Source organism: Lepidochelys kempii, chromosome 11 (assembly GCF_965140285.1).
Source record: "Lepidochelys kempii isolate rLepKem1 chromosome 11, rLepKem1.hap1, whole genome shotgun sequence".
Classification (NCBI taxonomy): Eukaryota; Metazoa; Chordata; order Testudines; family Cheloniidae; genus Lepidochelys; species Lepidochelys kempii.
In genome coordinates, this window is record NC_136390.1 from 46,011,454 (window position 1) to 46,033,371 (window position 21,918).

Sequence of the window (21,918 nt, forward strand, 5' to 3'; positions counted from 1 at the left end):
AACAAATAAAAGTAGTATTATTTCACTTTAAAACATTAGCTAAAATATCAGTTTATTTCAGTCAACATAATACTGTCCAATGAACAAAGGATCAAAAGATATTGGACAGTTGTAGTGTATCTGGCAGATTATTAATAATACTTACCTTTTATAAAACCTGCCTGTCAATTAAACAATAATGTGGTAAATTACCAGTAATGGTAAGTGAAGATTTGAACTCCACTGATTTACTTAGATTAGCTCACCAGGCTTCTGTTTCTACAAACCTCAGCAGCTCAGGTTCTCTAATGCATTTTTAACATGTCAATTAATACCTTGTTTATAGAAGGTGATGTCAGTTTCAGTTAATACACTAGAAATATCACAGTTCTGTGCAGAATGTGTAACATCTGTGTGTTAAGACTGTATGTTATTACATTTTAGAGATTAAAAAGAATTATAGCAGAAAATCTGATGAGAGCGCTCATCTAAAAAGGGCAATATGCAATAAAATTACAAAATTAATGGGCATGTTTAATCAATCTTTGACAAAATACGTTAGACAATGAAACATGATGCATTGCAGGGCACAGAAATAAGGTGTTTTCTGTGAACAGAGCAAGACCATTAAAACTTCCTAACATTAAGAAGCCTACAAAATTGACTGAATATTTTGTGATCACAAATTGCTTAAATAATGTCAGCATTGTTGCTAAATAAGCATCAGGTATACTTTACTACAACACATCCATGCATTGTAATGTTAACCATTATTTCTTAAGCACTTTCAGTAGTCAGAAAAGATACAGTGTAGCTATATGATTCAGTTGTGTCTTTATAATTTAGATTAGAAACCATACTTTACCCAATAATTTGCTACATGTACTGTAATGACAATATATTTTATATTAAGGCTTTTAAAACAAATTAATTTTAACAGGAAATAAATGGATCTTTCTCGAGAATCCAAATACCGAGGACATTATTTTGAAAGGAATTTCTTTGTTTTGATACTGCTAAATATTTACCATAATGTTTTAAAAATAGAAACAAATTCATATTGAGAACCCATTACAGGTAGCTAACAGGCTTATTTGAACAGCAAAAAAATATCAACAAAATATTCCACCATTCAAGGGAATCTCTGTACATTTTACATTTGCACACAAAATAAGAACAGAAAATGATGTCATTTGGCAAATATTTGATTTACATTCACAAGTTTAAGTAAGCAAAGTCTGTGATCAAAACCTATTTGCATGTACAGCTGGTGGGAATACTAGCTTTATGACTGCACACAAGAACAAATGTATTATAATTCTTTCAACCCTCTGTGCATTCCGACAGCATGCTGAGAACATTAACTCAATAGTCATGGGTTCAACTGAAGAATCATAGGTATAATAAATCATAGGTTATTATAAATTTAATATTTTTCTATTAAAATATCTACTGCCACTAGCTTTCGGCATGACTTGTGTCAAGTAAAATAGGTATAATACTCATAATATTGTTATGGGTAAATTATTGTTTAAATGCTTTGATAGACTCTTCAATCAAGTGCAAAGTATTTGTTTCCATTTTGTAGCTTTCTCCACTGCTAGTTCAAAAATGTATATATTTAAAGAAAAACCCACTGTTGTATCAAAAGTATTACAAAGGTAATTAATAAAGAGCAGAAGTTTAACACTCAAGCTACTCAGACTGTGAAGCCATCTTTTTCATCTGAAGAAGTAAAGATGACCTGATCTTTGCAACTTGACTTCAGTATATCAGGAAGGACAACCTTCCAGAGAACTATACCCAGTTACATCCTGGCACAGACTGACAAGTTCTTCAGGATTCAGAGCTCCATTCCAACTGGACTATATGTTAAGTAATAAGAATGTCTTTATTTCATAAGTCCTCCAACGCTAAGGACAACCAGGCTGTAACTCCAGTCCTCGAACCACTGGTAGTCCACAGCACTGCTTCTATTACAATGGCATGACAGATGTCAGACTTCATGCAGTGACACTCACTCCTAACTGTAGCCCAGTCTTGGACTGAGGATTTCAAAAGGCATTAAACCCAAAACAGATTAAACTCACAAAAACAAGCTCCTCTGTGTGGCTGCTTCATGACTGCAGTCCCTATCTTTGGTAGAAATTCAGCGGAGATCAAATTTGAAGACACTGCCGAAATATGAGAGGTAACAAACGGAACAGCACAAAATTGAAGGGAGAAAGCCCCTTGAAAAGATCAAAACATTGGGGCCTGCAGTCAGTAAGGGGAGAGTCTCTACTAGCGCATGTTCCTCCATCTGGGAGAGTAAGCATTGCACAGATGCAACAACAGGGCAGAATCAAGCAGCTACTACCATCACATTACAGTTTGTCGTCATCTTGTCTCATTAATACTATCCTATTTCTATTACCTGGTTAAATGGAAAAGTATCATTTGCCACAGAAAGATGTGGGGAAAGGATTAGGAAATACAATTTGGAGGTAGTCCACAAAAGGACATTTATATTATTAAGTGGACCATAATATGCAAGAAGTTAAAACAAGCAACAGTAGAGTGAAGTTGATAATATATATCACAACTCCAGAATCCTGCAGACATAAATCAAACTATCATATAATCTCACTCCGCAGCTGTTTGGCAAAGTAATGAGCTTTATGTACTGGAGCTATTTGGGGGAAGGAATCACACAAAACACAAAGACAACTGGACATTGGGCAGATAATCAGAAATCCTCCTCATCCCCTGCATAACCTCCTTCCCTTCCCTCAGTAGCCAACGGACTTGGTGGGGGGAAGAACAGCAAAAACATTCCTCTTTGGAAAGGGAAAGGGAGTGTGACAGACAGCCAGAAGACTGAAGGAGGGAGGGATAGCATAGCAGACACCCCCTACTCCAACAGCCCTGCTGTATGAAAGAAAGAGCACTTTTTCTACCTTTCATCAGCCAAACAGTTGAGATAGGGAAGAGCTATCACCACATACTCACTACTAGATAGAAACTGCCTCAAAAGGCAGAAACTTCAAGCAGGGATCTAGGGACAGCACCCTTTATCTTCCAAGCAAAGTGGATTTCTCACCAGGTGCTGCCCTTACTTCTCACTATAATTGCCACAGGGACGTCAATGGACCACTTAATAGAGAGTGGTCCACACACCTCTCTGATGGTTAAAGTTTCTTCGTCAACCATTAATTTTAAATAAGAGCTAGATCACTTTTTCATACTGTTATACAATCAGGTACTAAAACATGTATGTTCGTTTTAATGTTAGATCACTTATTTTGATCCATCTTTTGCTATTTGTAGAAATAAACCATTGATGCAGCATCAAAAAGAATTGGGAATAAAACATCTATTCGCTTTATCAGCAGGTACATACATTTCTAAATTCATCCAGTAGTTATTTTTAAAGAACTTCCTCACTAAATATCACTAGTATATTACCAGAATAAGACTCATCACACTAGGCAGTTTCCACCTCCCAACTTGTAATACAGTAAGTAGCTGTAACGGTTAGTTTTGAAGTTCTTTTATACATTTTGACTGGTCCCACATTTTTAAAGTACAATATTCTTTAACACAAACTAGCCATTCTATTGAAGCTTGATATTCAAGTGCTAATACCTTGCAGGTTCAAGAAGCATTTTGCTGATGTGATAGTAAACAAGATTTCTTTTCCCAAAAATGGGAGAAGTCAGAAAAAAACTCCACACTTTTCATGTTCTTCAGACACTGATGCACAGAGTAACTACTGTTACACGTATACACATGCAAAGTTACATATAGACAAGAATGCCTCAGAGAAACAATTTTCAAGTATAAAGAAATTATTTAAAGCTAATATCAATATATGTGCTGCCAAAGCATATACGTACACACTTAGTAATAAATTTTCAATGCAAGTACTAGACTTGGGGCAAGTGGCCTTATATTCTTAATTTTCGAAGTTTATGCTCATAATTTTCAGCTGGAGTGGGGTGGGGTGTAGAAATAGCTAAGCATCACAAAGGCAAGCTTTTAAAACTAAGAACTTAAGACTCTCCAGGACCCAAAAATCTAGCATTTTGTATTGAAAACTGATTGTTAAGCATACCTAAGGTATTCAGAGCCTTGTCCCCAAATAACTTACAGTGCCAGGCACTTACTCCTAAGCTATGTAATTAGATCATCAAGGATGATTCCTTAAAGTAGGTTAATGCCTCTTTTGTTGGGGGAAATTCACCTTTCCAAAAGCTTATAAAGATCTATAAAGAGAGCCAGGCTGTGCTAGTGTAACTATAACTATAACGAACTCCTACTCAAAACGCAGAAAAAACAGAACTTATCTTAAAGCAAAGCAAAAAAAAAAAAAAAACCCGCATATCTTTTAGAGAAAAGAAACATTGCGATGCAAACCAAATTCATCATGACTCAAGAGACTGACCTAGTTAGAGAAATGGGTTATACTTTCTAGCAGTAAATTAGTGGCTGCAGCATAAAATGAAAACCCGCAACACACGGGGAAGGAAACTGGATACCGCACATGGGAAGCCCAGTAGAAACCCGTTAAAAGGCTCCGGTAGGGATACACAATACGGCCCCACACCTTGAGCTCACTTTTAAGCTACGGTAGGGACCGCGGCCAAGGACACGGGCAGCGCGGCCGCTCGGCGCTGGGTCCCCCGCGGCCAGACGGCCGGACCGGCGGCAGCGCCGCGAGCGAGTCGCGCACCGGCTCTGTCCCCGCGAGCTGCCGCGAACCTGCCCAGCGAGCCCCGCTGCCTCCGCCCCCGGGGGCGCTCGCCCTCGCCCCGGCGCGCCCCGTCCCCGCCCAGCCCTGCTCCCGCCACGGGCACGCGGGGGCGAGCGAGCCGCTGCCCTGGCGGGGGCGGCAGGCAGCGGGCGGAAGCGGCGCTGCCCCCGTCGCCCCGCACAGCCCCGGGGGCACGGCCAGCTCTGGCCCCCTCCCCAGCCGCCAGTCCCAACAGCCCCGCCCCGCCCCGGCACCGCTCCCCTCGTACCCTGCCCGGGCGCCGGGCTCCAGCGCCTCCGGCGCGCGGGGATGGCAGGCGCGCGGGGCTCAGCCGCCGCCACATCAGGCAGCGCGTCCCACTTACTCCGCGTTGGAGCCACGACAGGCGGCCGCCGGGCGCATGCGTCGAGGCTGGCCCGGAGCCACCCCACCGCCCAGGTGAGAGGGGCGTGGGCGCGCGAGCACGAGCGCGAGCGGCAGGTGAATGGGCGCGTGCCGGCGGGGCGCAGAGGAACCCCGCGCGGGAGCGCGGGCAAACAGCGCGGGTGGGCGCGCCCCACTTCTGTGTGACCTACATATAGAGGGGGTGTGGCTGCACCATTCCGTCCTGTGCACACACGTGTGGCTTCCCGGTCATGTGGACGCGCGCCTGAGTGCGTATGTAGGTGTTTGCAGCGGGTTTATACTTGTGCATATGTGGCCACTGCCTCACGCCCTGCCAGAACACTTCCCGCAGTAGTTAGCGGGGAAAGCTTAATCCATCAAGTTTTTCTACAGTGCACGGATTTTTGTTTGTGGCCTTTAAGGACAACCTTCCGAAGGTAAAGGAGCTGCGCTGCTTCCCTGTGTCTAAACTCACAGCTTTAAGGGTTCTGGGGCTGTAGGTAACTTTCCCAAGCACCAGGATGAAATTGGCAGGAGTGATCAGTTTCATTGCGGTATTGAGAGCCCTGTAGAACTGAAACCGGTAAGAATCACGACAGTTTTGCTCAGGGGAGGCAGCTGCAGCTGTTCACAGAAACAGAGGAGGATGACCAGAAAGATAGCTGGTAGGAGACTCTTATAATGTGAAATTAAGACAATCAGGTACCCAGAAAAACTGCAGGTAGACTCTCTCTAGCCTTGCCCCCATTTCCTGACAAGAAGTTTCAGACTTAAAATGAATAGGGCAATTCACACATCTAGTAACATTTGTTTCAGACTGTCTGCAAATTCAGGTAGGCATCAGGCACAGGTAGATAACATTTTCAAGCTTTTCTTTGCATGCATGAAGGCTAGAACATTTTTTATTTAAAAAAAAAAAAACGACTGAAATTCTGTTCTCCTCAGGTGACTCCAGCAGCTGTAGTCTTAAGTGTAGCCCTCATGCCTAGTCTAGGTTGGCCCAGGGTAGAGTTGTTGAGATCCTCTGTTTTGCCCAGTAGCAGGGCAGAATAGAAGACATGTCTCCTCTGCACCCCTACCTTTGCCTAAACCAGAGAGCTTTGGGGTGGGGAAAAAAGGCTCTTTATCCCATATATTTGGCTATTTCAGCAGGAATAGGAAGATACTGTCAGATGGGAGGTTGATATGAAAAATGGAGCCCTTCATGAAGGAACAGGGAGCATAGCCTTGTAGGAATCCCAGCAATTCAGAGGTAAAGGAGGGTGGGCTTCTCACCCAGGCATTACCCCAGTGCTTTGCAGGTGGGCCTCCTTAGTCTTTCCTACCAGATTCCAGCTATGATGTAGTATTCTATCTCATAAACTGTACAAGTGCAGAGAGAAAAAGAGAGTGTGTGGTTTGCACATATATGGGTTTAAATTCTTTCCCTCCCTAGCTCTGGTAAGAGTAATTGGGGAATTTATACAGATCAGCCTCAGTTACATACACACAAAACAAGAGGCACTCAAATGGATTAGTTTTGCAGTGTCTCAGTCCTCCATTGCAAAACCAAGATACTGCTGTAAAACTAATCCAAAAAGAATGAGTGAATGGCTGGTCTGCCAAAGTATCCAAAAACATCCGTGGTAATGGCAAAGAGTTTCAAAAGGTACAGCAAAGTGGCCCACATCCAAGACAAATGATGGAGCAGATGCTTCAAAGATTACTCAAACAGAAGGAGAGGAAAATCTATGTAGGAAATAATCTGTTGCAATATATTTTTTTCCTTTGGCAAATTTAGAGGTTACAGACCATGGTGCCTAGCATCAATGTTTTCTGGTGTAGCTGGCATGAATTCCCATGCCAAAAGCACCAGAGCTGTGTGTCAGAAATAAAAGAACTTTGAAGAAGACATGCAGAAATACCATATTTCTTTTTTTCCCCCCACGTTCCACTTTCAGGTTGTTGGAGGAGTTTTTTTTATTACATTAGGTGTTCAGGAGCTCACTAGTTTCTGGCTTTAGAAAACTACCTGTGAATTGTGCAGAATAACAAGGTTCTCTACGCAAATGGTATTAAAGCAAAAGTGGATGACAGTGGATCTCAGAAAACAGCAATTTTACATGTGCTTCATACAAAAGTCAGGGTGTTATAAATGACACCAAAGTGTTAGAGTCTGAATACAAATTAAAGAACAAATATTTAGGCTACCTGCCTTCTAGAGGATGTGATTTTAAATGATGGAGGAAGCACTACAATGCTGAATCCATTTGTTTGCTACTCAGCAGAAAAGAAAAACAATTTAACACTGATTGGATAACACCTCACCATACTTCAATCTGAGCTCTTGGAAAATTGTAATTCTAGTTCTACTCAATAAAATCAAGGATTGCATCATACCTTGTTTACAGCTCATTTTGTTAGAAGATGTTTGACAGGCTCACTTACGGTTTATGGCAGGTCATTTTCAAAGTTTGGACTAATCTTCCCTTTAAGTATGGAGTCTAAAGTCACTTCCTCTTCAAAGTCTTAACAAACCACAAAGTCCCATATAAATAGTTTGGACAACTAAAGAATCACTATGTGTTTTTTGAAAGAAAATCTGTATTCTACAGACAGGAAGGGAGAAGTGGTATAAATGAGGACACAATTTCCTCAGAATGTCTGGTCTCAGTTCCCTCTTAATCTGCCCTGGGGGATTAGATGTCACAGTAGTAAAAATCCCAGAATCTGCTCTACACGACTGCTTCCACTGTTGAAACTTCAACAATTCTAGACGAATGATGAGGAAAATGCTAGTGTAGAGAATATCTTCAGTACTTCCCCATACAAAAGAGAAGAGCTGATCTGATGGCAGAATGCTGAACAAATCAGAATTAGAATTGATTCTCTTGAAAAAGAAGCATTCCACACGGTGCCAGACTAATTTTATGTTGGAAATGTCTAAGGCTTGGACATTTGAGGGTCTTTCACCTTAAACCAAATGAATTAAAGTCACTAATTTCACCAACAGCTCTTTTAGTGGCAAAGATTTACTGACATCCAGAACAGCAGCTTCGAAACTGTGATTCACAGATCTTCCATGGTCTTTGGTGGTCTGGGGAGAGCTGGCTTTCTCTTAATTTCCATATACTAAATTACGTTAAAAGGAGCTAAAATCCATTATATACTTTCTTAACATTACTTTTCCATGTAAGTAATTGTTGTATGTGTCATAGGGCTGTTATTCAATCTCCAAACTGATGATAGATGTTCCACGATAACCAGGAATGGGAGGGGAAGTAGTTCATGAGATATTCTCTCTATTTGAGAACATCTGGTCTGGAATGTTGTGACAGTCTTCAGAACAAATATATCTGTGTTTTATAGAATCACCAATCACCTTTCATAAAATGACAATTCAATGGATGGTAACCATTAACCTACTATAGAGAGATGTCATGGCAAGTAGATAAATGCGTATGATTCTGAATAGTTCACATGCATTATACAGGTGAAATAAAAACTCAAAACCATTTCCTAGATCTGTCTTAAAAAAGAGCTGCTCCCATCTTAGATGCTAATTTAGTCACTTAATCCATAATTTAAAGTTTCCTGATAAAGCATTCCCTTTAAATCCTTTAAATCCTCTCACCTTGTAACTCAAGGTGTGGGGGGGAGGAATAGCTCAGTGGTGGGGGGAGGAATAGCTCAGTGGTTTGAGCATTGGCCTGCTAAACCCAGGGTTGTGAGTTCAATCCTTGAGGGGGCCATTTAGGGATCTGGGGCAAAAATTGGGGATTGGTCCTGCTTTGAGCAGGGGGTTGGACTAGATGACCTCCTGAGGTCCCTTCTAAGCCTGATATTCTATGACTCACCTGCCTATAAATCCTTGGGTCCACCTTCTTACTGAGATACTATTCTCCAAAACATCTTGCAGATCAACTCAAGAAACAAAAATATCACTGATTAACCCAAGGATTTAGAAAAAACTCGAGGTAGGTAGGAAACCTTAATTAAACTGTCCAAGAGCAGCAGCTCACATCACATTTGAACTAGTTGTGCTGTGGCTACAGTCACCACCGATGATTGCCTGATTCAAAGCCATTTTTAGGAGTTCACACATAGTCTATCCCGTCTTTCCAACTCGGAAGGATGTATCCATGATCTTTATTTTTGGGTCAGGTCTTCAGCTGGAAAAAAAATCAATGTAAATTCTGACTAAGACACTGTGCTACCATGAGCTATCCCTGACCTTGTGTCTGGGTGTTCACACCTCAATTTTCTCTCTGTTGGCACCGTAAAGTACAAATACTCCATGTGTTGCAGTTAAGGTACCCATTGTTGGGGCTGTTTATTGGAATATAACGTAAATGGATTTCATCCTTACACCAGGGCTCCCCGGGTCCTTTTAGTGCTTCCCAGTTCCCCATGTCAGGGTTTCACCATCCATTTAGTTTTTTCCCCAGGTTTCACAGCTACCCTTGATTTCAGGGCTTCAGATACCAATTGTCTCAACTCCCAGCTGCACTCTCACCCACTGGTACCCCTTGTCAGTGGACTCTCTTGACCTCTGTGTGGAGACACTAGAATATCCTACTGTTGGGTTCTCTTCAGAGCAGTGCAACCTAGTGAACAGTGCACTAGAGGGGGTCTCAAGAGACCTGGGTTCTATTCCTGACTATGTCACTTGCCTGCTGCTCACTTCACCTCTCTGTGACTCAGTTTCCCCAGGCATGTAGGTAGGAATAGCAGTCAGTAGGTTTCCGGTATAGGGTGGTGTTTATGTGACCATCGCTTATTAGCACTGTAGTGTCCAGGAAGTGGATCTCTTGTGTGGACTGGTCCAGGCTGAGGTTGATGGTGGGATGGAAATTGTTGATATCACGGTGGAATTCCTCAAGGGCTTCTTTTCCATGGGTCCAGATGATGATGTCGTCAGTGTAGTGCAAGTAGAGTAGGGTTAGGGGACGAGAGCTGAGGAAGCATTGTTCTAAGTCAGCCATAAAAATGTTGGCATACTGTGGGGCCATGAGGATACCCATAGCAGTGCCGCTGATTTGAAGGTATACATTGTCCCCAAATGTGAAATAGTTATGGGTGAGGACAAAGTCACAAAGTTCAGCCACCAGGTTTGCCGTGACATTATCGGGGATAGTGTTCTTGACGGCTTGTAGTCCATCTTTGTGTGGAATGTTGGTGTAGAGGGCTTCTACATCCATAGTGGCCAGGATGGTGTTTTCAGGAAGATCACCGATGGATTGTAGTTTCCTCAGGAAGTCAGTGGTGTCTCGAAGGTAGCTGGGAGTGCTGGTAGCGTAGGGCCTGAGGAGGGAGTCTACATAGCCAGACAATCCTGCTGTCAGGGTGCCAATGCCTGAAATGATGGGGCGCCCCGGATTTCCAGGTTTATGGATCTTGGGTAGCAGATAGAATATCCCAGGTTGGGATTCCAGGGGTGTGTCTGTGCGGATTTGTTCTTGTGCTTTTTCAGGGAGTTTCTTGAGCAAACGCTGTAGTTTCTTTTGGTAACCCTCAGTGGGATCAGAGGGTAATGGCTTGTAGAAAGTGGTGTTGGAGAGCTGCCGAGCAGCCTCTTGTTTATATTCCAACCTATTCATGATGACAACAGCACCTCCTTTGTCAGCCTTTTTGATTATGATGTCAGAGTTGTTTCTGAGGCTGTGGATGGCATTGTGTTCTGCACGGCTGAGGTTATGGGGCAAGTGATGCTGCTTTTCCACAATTTCAGCCCGTGCACGTCGGTGGAAGCCCTCTGTGTAGAATCCAGTCTGTTGTTTTGACCTTCAGGAGGAGTCCACCTAGAATCCTTCCTTTTGTAGTGTTGGTAGGAAGGTCTCTGTTGATTAGTATGTTGTTCAGAGGTGTGTTGGAAATATTCCTTGAGTTGGAGACGTCAAAAATAGGATTCCAGGTCACCACAGAACTGTATCATGTTCGTGGGGATGGAGGGGCAGAAGGAGAGGCCCCGAGATAGGACAGATTCTTCTGCTGGGCTAAGAGTATAGTTGGATAGATTAACAATATTGCTGGGTGGGTTAAGGGAACCATTGCTGTGGTCTCTTGTGGCATGCAGTAGTTTAGAAAGTTTAGTGTCCTTTTTCTTTTGTAGAGAAGCAAAGTGTGTGTTGTAAATGGCTTGTCTAGTTTTAGTAAAGTCCAGCCATGAGGAAGTTTGTGTGTAAGATTTTTTTTTATGTGAGTATCCAGTTTTGAGAGCTCATTCTTTCCCTGTTTGCTGTAGAGGATGTTGATCAGGTGGTTCCGCAGTTTAATTAAACTGAGCTTTTCCAGGTGTTTTCTTTCCACATCTTTTCAAAATAGTTTCCAAGATTTCCCAACAGGCAACACTAAATATACTGGTGGCTAATTTTCTAGTTTCTCTCTTGTAAATTAAGTTATTTTTGCTATATTTCAATCAGCTAACATTTCTTCTGAATCTAGTAATTTTGTTTTAAATCTGTTGAAAGTTCATCAATGTCATTTATGTCATTTAACACTCACAGCTGTGTGTCAGCTGAACCTAGAGTTTTTGATCCTTAAAGTGAAGCTAACTTTTTGTAATTAGTTATTTTATAGTTTCTCGTTTTCCTTTTGCAGCCTCTGGGGAAACAATCCCTGATTTAGTGTAAAAACAGTGTGCTTCCTCTGTAAAAACAGGCAAAAGTAACTGTTTATCTGTTATGCTATTTCCTAAGAAATCTATCCTTATTTTGTTAAGCAGGCTATTATTTACTTTAGCTATTTTTCCTATTGCATTTATATTTGATAAGCCCCTTGTTACTTGAGATATTTTCTGCAATTTGCTATTTCTTTTTACTGCTCTAATGTATTCTTTCCTCAACCCTCCAATGTCTTAGTGCTTTAAAAATAGGTTTAAATATCCCATTTTGATCTTTAACGGCTCAAAGATATCCCTTTCTAATGCCTTCATGTCTCCTAACTAGAGCTGATTAATTATTCCAGTAAAGAATTAATTTGATGAAATTAACTGCCTTTTGTGTGTAAATTATCTATAGATTAAAATTTTTACTAGTGTGTTCATTCTTTAAAAAAAAAAGACAACTAGTTTATATTAATATATTTAATCTTTGGATTACTTGCAAACTATTCAACATACTATCAATATACTGTTTGTACTGTGTGATGGGCCACTTAATTCCCATGATATTGTTTCCATTTCCTGATTGGATATTTGGTGCTCATAACTGGGTTTAGACTGTAAGCTCTTTCGGGCCAGGAGAGGCATTTATTACATTTTTACAATAGAGTCCTCAGCAACCCATCTAGGTGCATCTGCAACATAAATAATAACATCCCAAAGAGTTGTCAAGATGGTGATGTGACCACTTCCGACACAAGTATATATTCACTTGGACACTTTGTGAACTTTCATGTGAACAAGTATTTGAAGAACAAATTTAAATAAGTTGCAAATATGTTCTAAACAAATTCACTGCTTTTATACAAACAAAATATTTGCACATCTTTGTTTGCCACATGTGCCAATTTCTGCTGCCAATCCTAATCTTAATTCTTCTATTATTCTGCCTACTATGAGTTGCTAAATTCATTTACCTTTAAACCTGAATCTTGTTCCTTTAAAAGACTGAATAATATGAAGAAGCAGAAAAAATGCTCAGAGCAGAAATTTATGCCATAGTACTAACCAAGAGGGAAGCTACAATAAACCTTTCCTTTTCAGTAGAACAGAAGTCAGTCTCAACCGTTCCTAAAGAGTGAGAATGTACAGATATTCATTGAGACTCATCCATTCTATTCCTTTCCCTGAGAAATCAGCTTCCCAGCCTTCTTCCCTATATAAATGCATTCCGGGTGTTTTAGGGCAAACACTGCAAGCACCTTGAATCCCATAGTTTAAAGGAAGAACGGTTCCAGTAATAAATGGAAAAACTCTCCCCAAAAAGAAGCCTAGCCTTACATTGTTAGGCAGAGATTGAGGAACAGTGTGATTCCTAGGCTGGAGAACCGCCAAGCAGAGACAGCACTTTACTAACATTGCAAAAAATCTGAGAGCTTGAAAACTGGTTGAACAACCTTCTGAAAATCTGCTGCTACTGTGTGCAGGTAGGCTAGCGAGATGGCATAATATTTGTATTAGCTAATTCTTTGAACATGAAAACCAACTCTTCTGCTATTGAAGAAGCGCTCTGCATAGTCGCTTTCACGAATAGAAGTTGATCTAATAAAAGATATTACCTTACCCACATTGTGTCTCTAATATTCTGGGACCAACACGGCAACAACAACGCTGAAAACACTGAAGAGCAAGAACAATTAGGATATTTCTTGCTCTTCAGTTGCCTTACAGTAGTGTCCATTTAAAAGCATCAGGGATTTATGATCAGATGATAAGAACAAAGTAGTTTCCTGTTTACAATAAAGGTGATGGACCACAGCCGCCACTGAGTTTCTACCTGGTTTTCTACCAATACTGCCTGTATGGAATTCATATAAGAGATTAGGAATTGGGAATGGGAACAGTATTAGGGATTCAGTGTAATACATTTTTCTTTGGTGCCATAGTCAAAACAATGATGTTATTCCACATATTCCAATGTAATGGAAGCTTGTGTGTCATTATAATAACCCCACAACCAGGTTTAATCCCAGACCTACAGAACTAGCTCACTGCTTGAGCCAAAGGACTAAATCCATTAGCTGAAAGCAGACACATGGAGCTCTTGGTTGGACTAGCCAATAGAGGGGAACAATGAGTCACATGCTCATAGCATAGGTTTCATCGCTCTGTAACATAATGGGGAAAAAAAGCTGTGATATAGCAAAACCAGTGTAAAAATGTGATGGGTTTAGCTCAGCATAGAAATTGGTTACCTTCAGTTTTAGGCTGTGAATTGAAAACAGGTTACAGATAATGGGACTAAACTTACATTCCTTGAACACCCCAAACTGCCATTGGAAGTATGGTCTGACAGTTAAAACAGAAAACTTGGTGTCAAGGAGATCTAGAATCTGTTGCTGGCTCTACGGATTCGTTATGTGACCTCGGGAAAATCACTTAACTTCTCTATAAAACGGAGCTAAAAATACTTAGCACTTTGTTAAAGTTCTTTGAGATCCTTGGATGAAAGTATTGATAATTATTATTAGGCCTTCTGTGGGATTTTTGGGTGCACACGGTATACAGGATCTGAATCAGACTGTGTGCCAGGGACTATAGACACTGTAAGTGTAGTCAGACTGACTTAAAAATGTAATGATTTGCCATCACATAATGCAAATACCTTACTTTGCTGCTTTTAAGAGACTTATTGCAATGAACTACTTCACTTAAGGACCTTCACTCCAGTACCTGTACTATTTCATTCCATTATTACTAGTGGAAAACGCTGATATACCTGGCAACGCGTTTTGCTAGATATACAGTACCTAGCACATTCAAGAAAAAGCAAAATGAATAAGGTCCTGGAGCTCAGGCCAGAAATAAATAGAACTGTAGATGGTATGGGGAGATTTCTATATGGCTCATAGGAGTTGCTATCTTAATTAGCTGTAATTGTACCATGGCTTATTCCAAGGAGGTGGGTTATGTATAGCCCTTAAGTATCCAGGACTTGATCTGCTGTGAGCTATATTAGCTTTATACCTAATGGTTTGTAAATACAGTGTGTGAGAAGGGAAGATACAGATCTTGAGATTACAAGGCAATCCCACCAAGCACATGTGTAATCAATTACTTAGTCTTGCTTGCATTTGTGTGTGTCAAGGAATGATGAATTCTCAGTTAATCTAAGGGCTTGTCTACACGGTGTTTGTGCAACCCCCAATGTGGACACAGTTATATGTACATAAAGATATTGGTATCACTTATTTCAGTAACTTGTGTGTAGAGAAGCCCTAAGACCGGGCTTGTCAGAGTATCTTATGCTCACCCTCTTTTGCTCCCCAGAATGATGCATAAGGCACATGAAAAGGGAGAACAAAGACAACCACATTCTCTACCACATGCATTTTAAACACAGACCCTAAATGCCCACTAGTCCTGAGCAAAGCAGACAGGCAGAAAAGAATGGTATAATGCTTTAAAAACTGAACTTGAATTAATTATGTTTCTTAGCCTTCCTGTATTGCAGCTATATCCATCTTATTAAGAAAATCAGCTTAATGACAAGTTACTTCAACATTTCAATATAATTCCAAAGTGTGTTTTCTGAAGTGAATTTGTCATGCGGTTAGTGTTCAATGAATGCTGCTGTTAAAGATCTTTGGTTGCCTAATATTTAAAGGCGGATGCTCTCATTGCATATTTCAGAAACATGGAGGAAATAGGGGTACTGCTCAATAACAGCCCACATCTGTTCCCACTCAGTGGGAATAGGATCTGTCCCTAAGTGCAGATGTGGCTGTATCCTGAATGCAGCTACTAGTAAGGGTTTGTCGACACACATTTGTACTGCTTCAACTATAATTAAAATGGTACAAGCTCTCTAATGTGGATGCAGTTATATCACTATAAAGGTGCTTTATATTGATAAAGCTATTTCCATACATAGGGGAATAAGCTATAATTGTATAAGGTACCTTTATATGAACATAACTGTGTCCACACTATGAGCTGTACAGGTATAACTATTGGTTTAAAAAAAAAAACTCACTCCTAACTGAAAAAAGATTATACCAGTACAAAAACTGGTTTGTAGAGTCAGCCTAAGAATATTTAGAATACAGCCTGCAGCTGTGCTCCTCTCATTTCAAGACAAGCTGGGGTGACCGCATCACAGGGGTGGTGTCCTTGAGAGAGTCAGGCTGAGTCATATGAATCAGAGCCTCTGGGGCCTGGTAACTGGACACATGTGAAAGAAGTTTGTAACATACACTAAGAACACTACACTGTATGCAACATGAAAGTAAATCAAGAGCAAGTTTTATATACACCTGATTCTCTTCTATTTCACTAATTTCACACCTGCATAAATTCACTAAGTTTATTGAAGTTATTCTGATTTATATCAGTGTGAGAGAGGTATCAGACATATATATATTTAATATCCGTGAAACTTTACTGTGCATTGCTCTAATCGGATTTTAATATTAACTAAAAGTCATATTTTAACTATTGAATTTCAGTCATATGTAGTAAAATCATGGAAGACATATAACCTTAATGCACTGAAAAAGCATTCCTTGTTTTAAATGTTCATTTTAATACATATGCATGTAATCACTTTGTAAATTTAAAAACCAATATAACAATCTATGACAGAAATCTTTATATAACTTCCTCCCCCCACCAAAAACCCATCATTTTACCTTTATAACTACATTAGCACCGTGCCAATAAACCCCACCAACATTTTAATAAAATATTAATTCCTTTGAAGGGTGTTAGTTTACTAGAGGTCCCCTGTATTAATATTTGTACAGATAAAAATAAAAAAGTGTCAGCACTTCAATTTTACAGCTTGTTTTTCCCGTGTTTATTACTTGGCCAGCAAAGTACATTTCCAAAAGAAAGTATGCGTGCTAAATCTCACAGAGCAAGTTTTATTCTTTCATTCAGTTCTAGTGTAATTAATTCATGTAATTTATTTTATTTTTGTCACTCAGGACAGTGACAGAGACAACTTAAGCATACACGTCAGGAATATATAGATAAAGAAATGCGTATATATGACAATTACTTTAGCAAAACAAAAACAGGCACCAAAATGGTATAAGGTGAACCAAACAGCATCTGGTATAACCACAGAAAAACAAAGCAAGTATCACATGCAAGAGGCAGAGCATGAACAGAAGGTGTAGGCACTCTGCGCCCAGATGAGTTTTACCCAAAATAACTAAAGCAGGAAAATGTGAGGATCTGAAATAGCGGGGACGAAGCCAGACCTGAACTGGTTAATGCCAACATAGGGCCAATTTTCCACTTCCCCCCAAGGTCTCCCAGTGGTGTGGAGTATGTGTGTGTCCACACAGGGGTATCCCCAAGCTAGCAAAGAAGTTGTGGGAGCAGGAGGGAATGCTATCTTTGTGACCCCATCCCTTCTGCTGCCCTGGACCTACTGCTGCTCCCTGCTTGGAGTCAGGGTCCTCTGCATGGGAAGTGGAAAGACCAGAAGCCCTTGTGTGCTACATGCATAGTGCCCTCTGGTAACAAGTGGGGAATCTACTGGGAAGTTAATACCACCTGAAGTTGAATTAATTTTTGTGTGAAGCCTCTCTGGGCTGTGGAACAAATCCCTCTCATGGTGTTCAGGGAGCTGCTGACAGGGTACAGGGAAGTACAGCCGGGGGACCAGTGAACAACAACGGCATACAGAGCCTCTGATGGATCCTCAGGATCTGTTTGGGTTTCAGAGGGTTCTGGCACCAAACCTACTGCCCATGACATTGAGGTGAAACAAATTCCTTCTGGACTCCCAAAACAATGGTTTGGTGAAAACTCTGAGGGAACATTGCTGAATATTCTGTCTCCTACTTGTATTTCTCTGCATAAGGGAAAGCTCTGGCCCATGATCATGAAATTATAATTTGCTATACCCTCTGTGAGGATTAGAAAACATGCTTTATAGTGATGATTCAAGGCACTTGACCTATTTAGCTTAACAAAGAGAAGATGAAGGGGTGACTTGATTGCAGTCTATAATGACCTACAGCAGGAACAAATATTTGATAAAGGGCTCTTCAACCGCGTTATAGCTTTCTCCGCTAGACTGAAGTTGAATGTTGACAAATTCAGACTGGAAATAAGGCATACATCTGGAAAGAATTAAAGGAGGGTATTGTAATTAATGCAAATCAACATGAGTTTATGGGAAATAGATCCTGTCTCACTAACTTGGTATTTTTTATGAAGTTAAAATTTGGTTGTTAAAGGTAATAGTGTTGACGTATTTCAGAGTAACAGCCGTGTTAGTCTGTATTTGCAAAAAGAAAAGGAGTAAATTGGTTAGTCTCTAAGGTGCCACAAGTACTCCTTTTCTTAGTGTTGACGTAATATACTTAGACTTCTGAAAGGCATTTGACTTGGTACCACACAACATTTTGATTAAAAAACTAGAATTATACATCATTAATATGGCATATATTAAATGGATTAAAAACTGGCTGACTGATAGGTCTCACAATATAATTGTAAACAGTGAATCATCAGCAAGCACATGTGTTTCCAGTGGGGTTGTGCAGAGATCAGTTCTTGGCCCTGTGCTATTTAACATTTTTATCAATGACCTGGAAGAACACAAAGTCGTCACTGGTAAAGTTTACAGATGACACAAAAATGGAAGGAGTGGTAAATATGAAGAGGGTGGGTCACTGATTCAGAGCAATACAGATTGCATGGTAAACTGGGTGTAAGCAAACAATATGCATTTTTAATATGGCTAAATATAAACATACACATCTGGGAACAAAGAATGTAGGCCATACTTATAAGCCAGGAGGTTCTGTCCTGGGAAGCAGTGACTCTGATTAGGATTTGGGGATCATGATGGGTAATCAGCTGAACACGAGCTCCCAGTGTGACACTGTGGCCATGCAATCCTGGGAGGCATAAACAGGGGAATCTCAGGTAGGAGTAGAGATTTACCTCTATATTTGGCACTTGTGCAACCGCTGCTGGAATACAGTGTCTAGTTCTGTTGGCCACAGTTCAAGAAGGATGCTGATAAATTGAAAAGGGTTCTGAGAAGAGCCACAAGACTGATTAAAGGATTAGAAAGCATACCTTATAGCAGTAGTTTTCAAACTGCAGGTTACGACCCAGTACTGTGTCGCAGAATGTATGGCACTGGGTCGCGGCAGCTCTAGTCAGCACCGCCGACCGTGCTGTTAAAAGTCCTGTCCATGGTGCTGCCCGGCTAAGGAAGGCTAGTCTCTATCTGTTCTGACACCGGGCTGTGCCCCGGAAGCGGCCAGCAGCAGGTTCGACTCCTAGGCAGCGGGGCCACGGGGTTCCATGCACTGCCCTCACCCTGAGCACCAGCTCCGCACGCCCATTGGCCAATGAGAGCCGGGGGAGTGCCTGCTGGACCTGTTGCTGGCTGCTTCCGGAGCTCAGTGTGGTCTGCGGTGCCAGCACAGGCAGAAAGCCTGCCTTAGCAACCCCACTGCACCGCTGACAGGGAGCTGCCCGATGTAAGCCCGTGCCCCAATCCCCCCCCAGCCCTGAGCCCTCCCAAACCCAGAGCCCCTTCCTGCACCCAAAACCCCTCATCCCTGGCCCCACCCCAGAGCCCCCTCCCATACCCCAACCCCCTGCCCAAAGTCCCCTCCCACACACTGAACCCCTCATTCCCCGCCCCACCCCACAGCCCTCACCTCTGCCCCCAGCCCTGAGTCCCTCCCATACCCCAAACCCCTCATCCCCAGCTTCGTTGGGTCATGGGCATCAACAATTTTCTTCAAGTGGGTCGCCAGAAAAAAAGTTTGAAAACCACTGCTTTATAGGATGACTCAAAGAACTCCGTCTATTTAGCTTAACAAAGAGAAGGTTAAGGGATGACTTGATTAGTCTGTAAATAATGGGCTGTTCAGTCTAACAGAGAAAGGTATAACATGATTGAATGTCTGGAAGTTGAAGCGAGACAAATTCAGACTAGAAATGCATACATTTTTGACAAAGAGGGTAAATTTACCAAGGGTCGTGGTGGATTCTCCATTACAGATGATTTTAAAATCAAAATTAGATGTTTTTCTGAAATATATGCATGTGAGCCGGGTGGGCCTTCCACCTAGATGTTAGCATGATGACAGCCTTGCCTAGTCATTAGGGGATAGGGGAACCCAGGCCCTCGCACTCCACAGGTTCTGACCCCCAGGCCCTCTTGAGCACCAAAGGCAGGAATCCACTCCTGACAGTTCAGGCTGTCCCCTGGGCCTCCTCCAACCACTCCTCCAACCTTTTGGGGGCATATTGTAGCTGGTGGTTGTCCCTGGTGATCCGGTCCACAGGTCTCAGCAAGCTAGGGAGTCTTGGCTCCATGTAGCAGACTTCCCTGTGGGAATGCCTTCCTGGCATAGTCCCTCCACAGCAGCAAATACAGGTCTGCCTCTCTCCACCCACCACCTTGCTGGGCTGAAGAGACTCCCTTTTAAGTCCCTCCTTCCACTGGAGCATGCCTAGCAGGCCTATGGAGGTGGAGCTTCCCAGGCCCAGAATTATTCCTGCACCCTTACTCTCCAATGTGGGGTTTATCCACCCTATCACAATGCCCTAGGAATTATTTTGGGAAGCTATATAGCCTGTACTATACAAGAGACCAAACTAGATGATCATAATGTTCCTTTCTGCCCTTGGAATCTATGAGTCATGTTTATGAGGCACACTGCACATTGGATCCTTTTATTCCCTCCTAAATGCATTCCTTTAGTGACAGGCCCAGCTCCCTGCATCTCGCTCTGGGAGGAACCACACTGTCCAACCACTTTCCCAGAGACCCAATCCCAATTTCCCAGCTCTGTTAATGCAACAGGCTTAACTATGTTTGGCCTTTTTACTGTAGGGACCTGTGACAGCAGATGATTAAAGCAATTAAAAAACAGTGTCTTCAGAACAAAGCACTATTTACTCATTCCCCCAAAGGTACAAAGCTTAAAAGGTAAAAACACCAAAAGTTTTAACAGGCATGGGTCTGTCTTACAAAACCTGGCAAGCAATGATATGGTGTTAAGGTCCGCTCAGCCCTGCTAACCTTCTTCTCTAGCTGAGGACGCAAGCTTAGGTCGCAAGCTCTCCTGCTCACAGCAAGTTCTCTCTGTCTCTGAGCTCCCTTGCCAGCCTGGCAGTTCTTGCTGGTGCTCCCTGGGCAATCTCTGTCCATTTACTCAACTCCCACCTTTTTCTAGGCCTTGACATCCTCTAATATTTCATATCCTCCTTTTTGATCTGAGATTTAGCCTTGGGATGAGTAAGTAGTTCTTAGCCTGGTTGGAGCCAGGTCAGGGGTGTTCCCCAATAAAGAGCTTCCCCATTGTTTCCTCAAAGACTTATCTGTCTCACTGTTTTACTTTCCCTGCTTGGTTCCTTTAACAAACTCCATTTGCTCTAACTCCAAAGTAAAGCATCATAAACACAAAAAGGGTTCCCACATTCATAAAAATAGCTACTTCCCAGTTCATCACACCCTCTCCAAACTATTTCTAGTCTTGTGTGTGGTAGGTGAATTGCATGAAAGTTGGTCTTTCTGTCCATTACATAAGGAAATACAATTTAATAATTTGTTTCCCCACTTGGGGGATGACCATAAGTGAGTGGGCTTCCAACTAGCAATGCAGGATTTCTTATGAACTTCTCACATGGTCTTTCTCCCTTCCCATAAAGGCAAAAGGACAGACATATTACTGGTGAGGAAGCCAATCTCCTTTGCTGCTGTAGTGTTCACTCCCACTGTCCTCAGCACAGAACAATCCCAGAACACATGGAAGCAGGAGCCTTGTGCCTCTGCGCAGCAAAGACTATGAGGAGGAACCAAGTACCATCTCAGAAAATTTTGTCCTTACCTGTAAATTTGTCTTTTCACAATAGAAAATCCATGGCTGTAGTGTACACTCCTTAGAGAATGAGAGGAAGACGACTTTTTTTTAATCAGCTTGAGAAAAAGCCCAGCTGACAAATTCTACTCTGATTTACATTCGTGCGAAGTCTCTGTCCAATACCATTTTTAGATCCTTCAGTGACAGCTTTTCAGATTTCTCTTTTCCCTTTAGGCATATTTTTCTCCTGAAAATATTTGACAGTTTAGCAGTGGCATGGCACAGACTGCTTGTCATGTCACAGCTGATGAGACAGTGACATGTCCATCACTTCACTGACATGCAGCATGCAACAGGCTAAAAATCCTACTGATTTCTTTTGGAACTTA

The 21,918-nt window shown here is 41.8% G+C and overlaps 2 protein-coding genes across 9 annotated transcripts in view; one reads left to right on the top strand and one right to left on the bottom strand.

The window, feature by feature from the left end:
• ZNF385B (zinc finger protein 385B) overlaps positions 1 to 5,162 on the bottom strand; it is a 305,035-nt gene extending 299,873 nt beyond the window's left edge. The window contains exon 1 of one of the 6 annotated variants that reach the window (XM_073306049.2): positions 5,079 to 5,162. The gene's annotated coding sequence lies outside the window, so the exon portion shown is untranslated. Of the gene's footprint in view, positions 1 to 4,405; positions 4,537 to 4,567; positions 4,705 to 4,982 lie in introns of those variants that run through there. The other 5 variants (XM_073306053.2, XM_073306046.2, XM_073306047.2 and 2 more) reach the window with 5 other exon arrangements.
• The window catches only part of LOC144929126 (uncharacterized), a 273,209-nt gene continuing 255,967 nt past the window's right edge, over positions 4,677 to 21,918 (top strand). For 2 of the 3 annotated variants that reach the window (XM_078847983.1, XM_078847984.1), the window contains exon 1: positions 4,677 to 5,152. In XM_078847983.1, coding sequence (XP_078704109.1) covers positions 5,024 to 5,152 — 129 coding nt within the window. In that variant the 5' untranslated portion in view covers positions 4,677 to 5,023. The remainder of the gene's footprint in view (positions 5,153 to 21,918) is intronic. The other variant, XR_013634420.1, reaches the window with a different exon arrangement.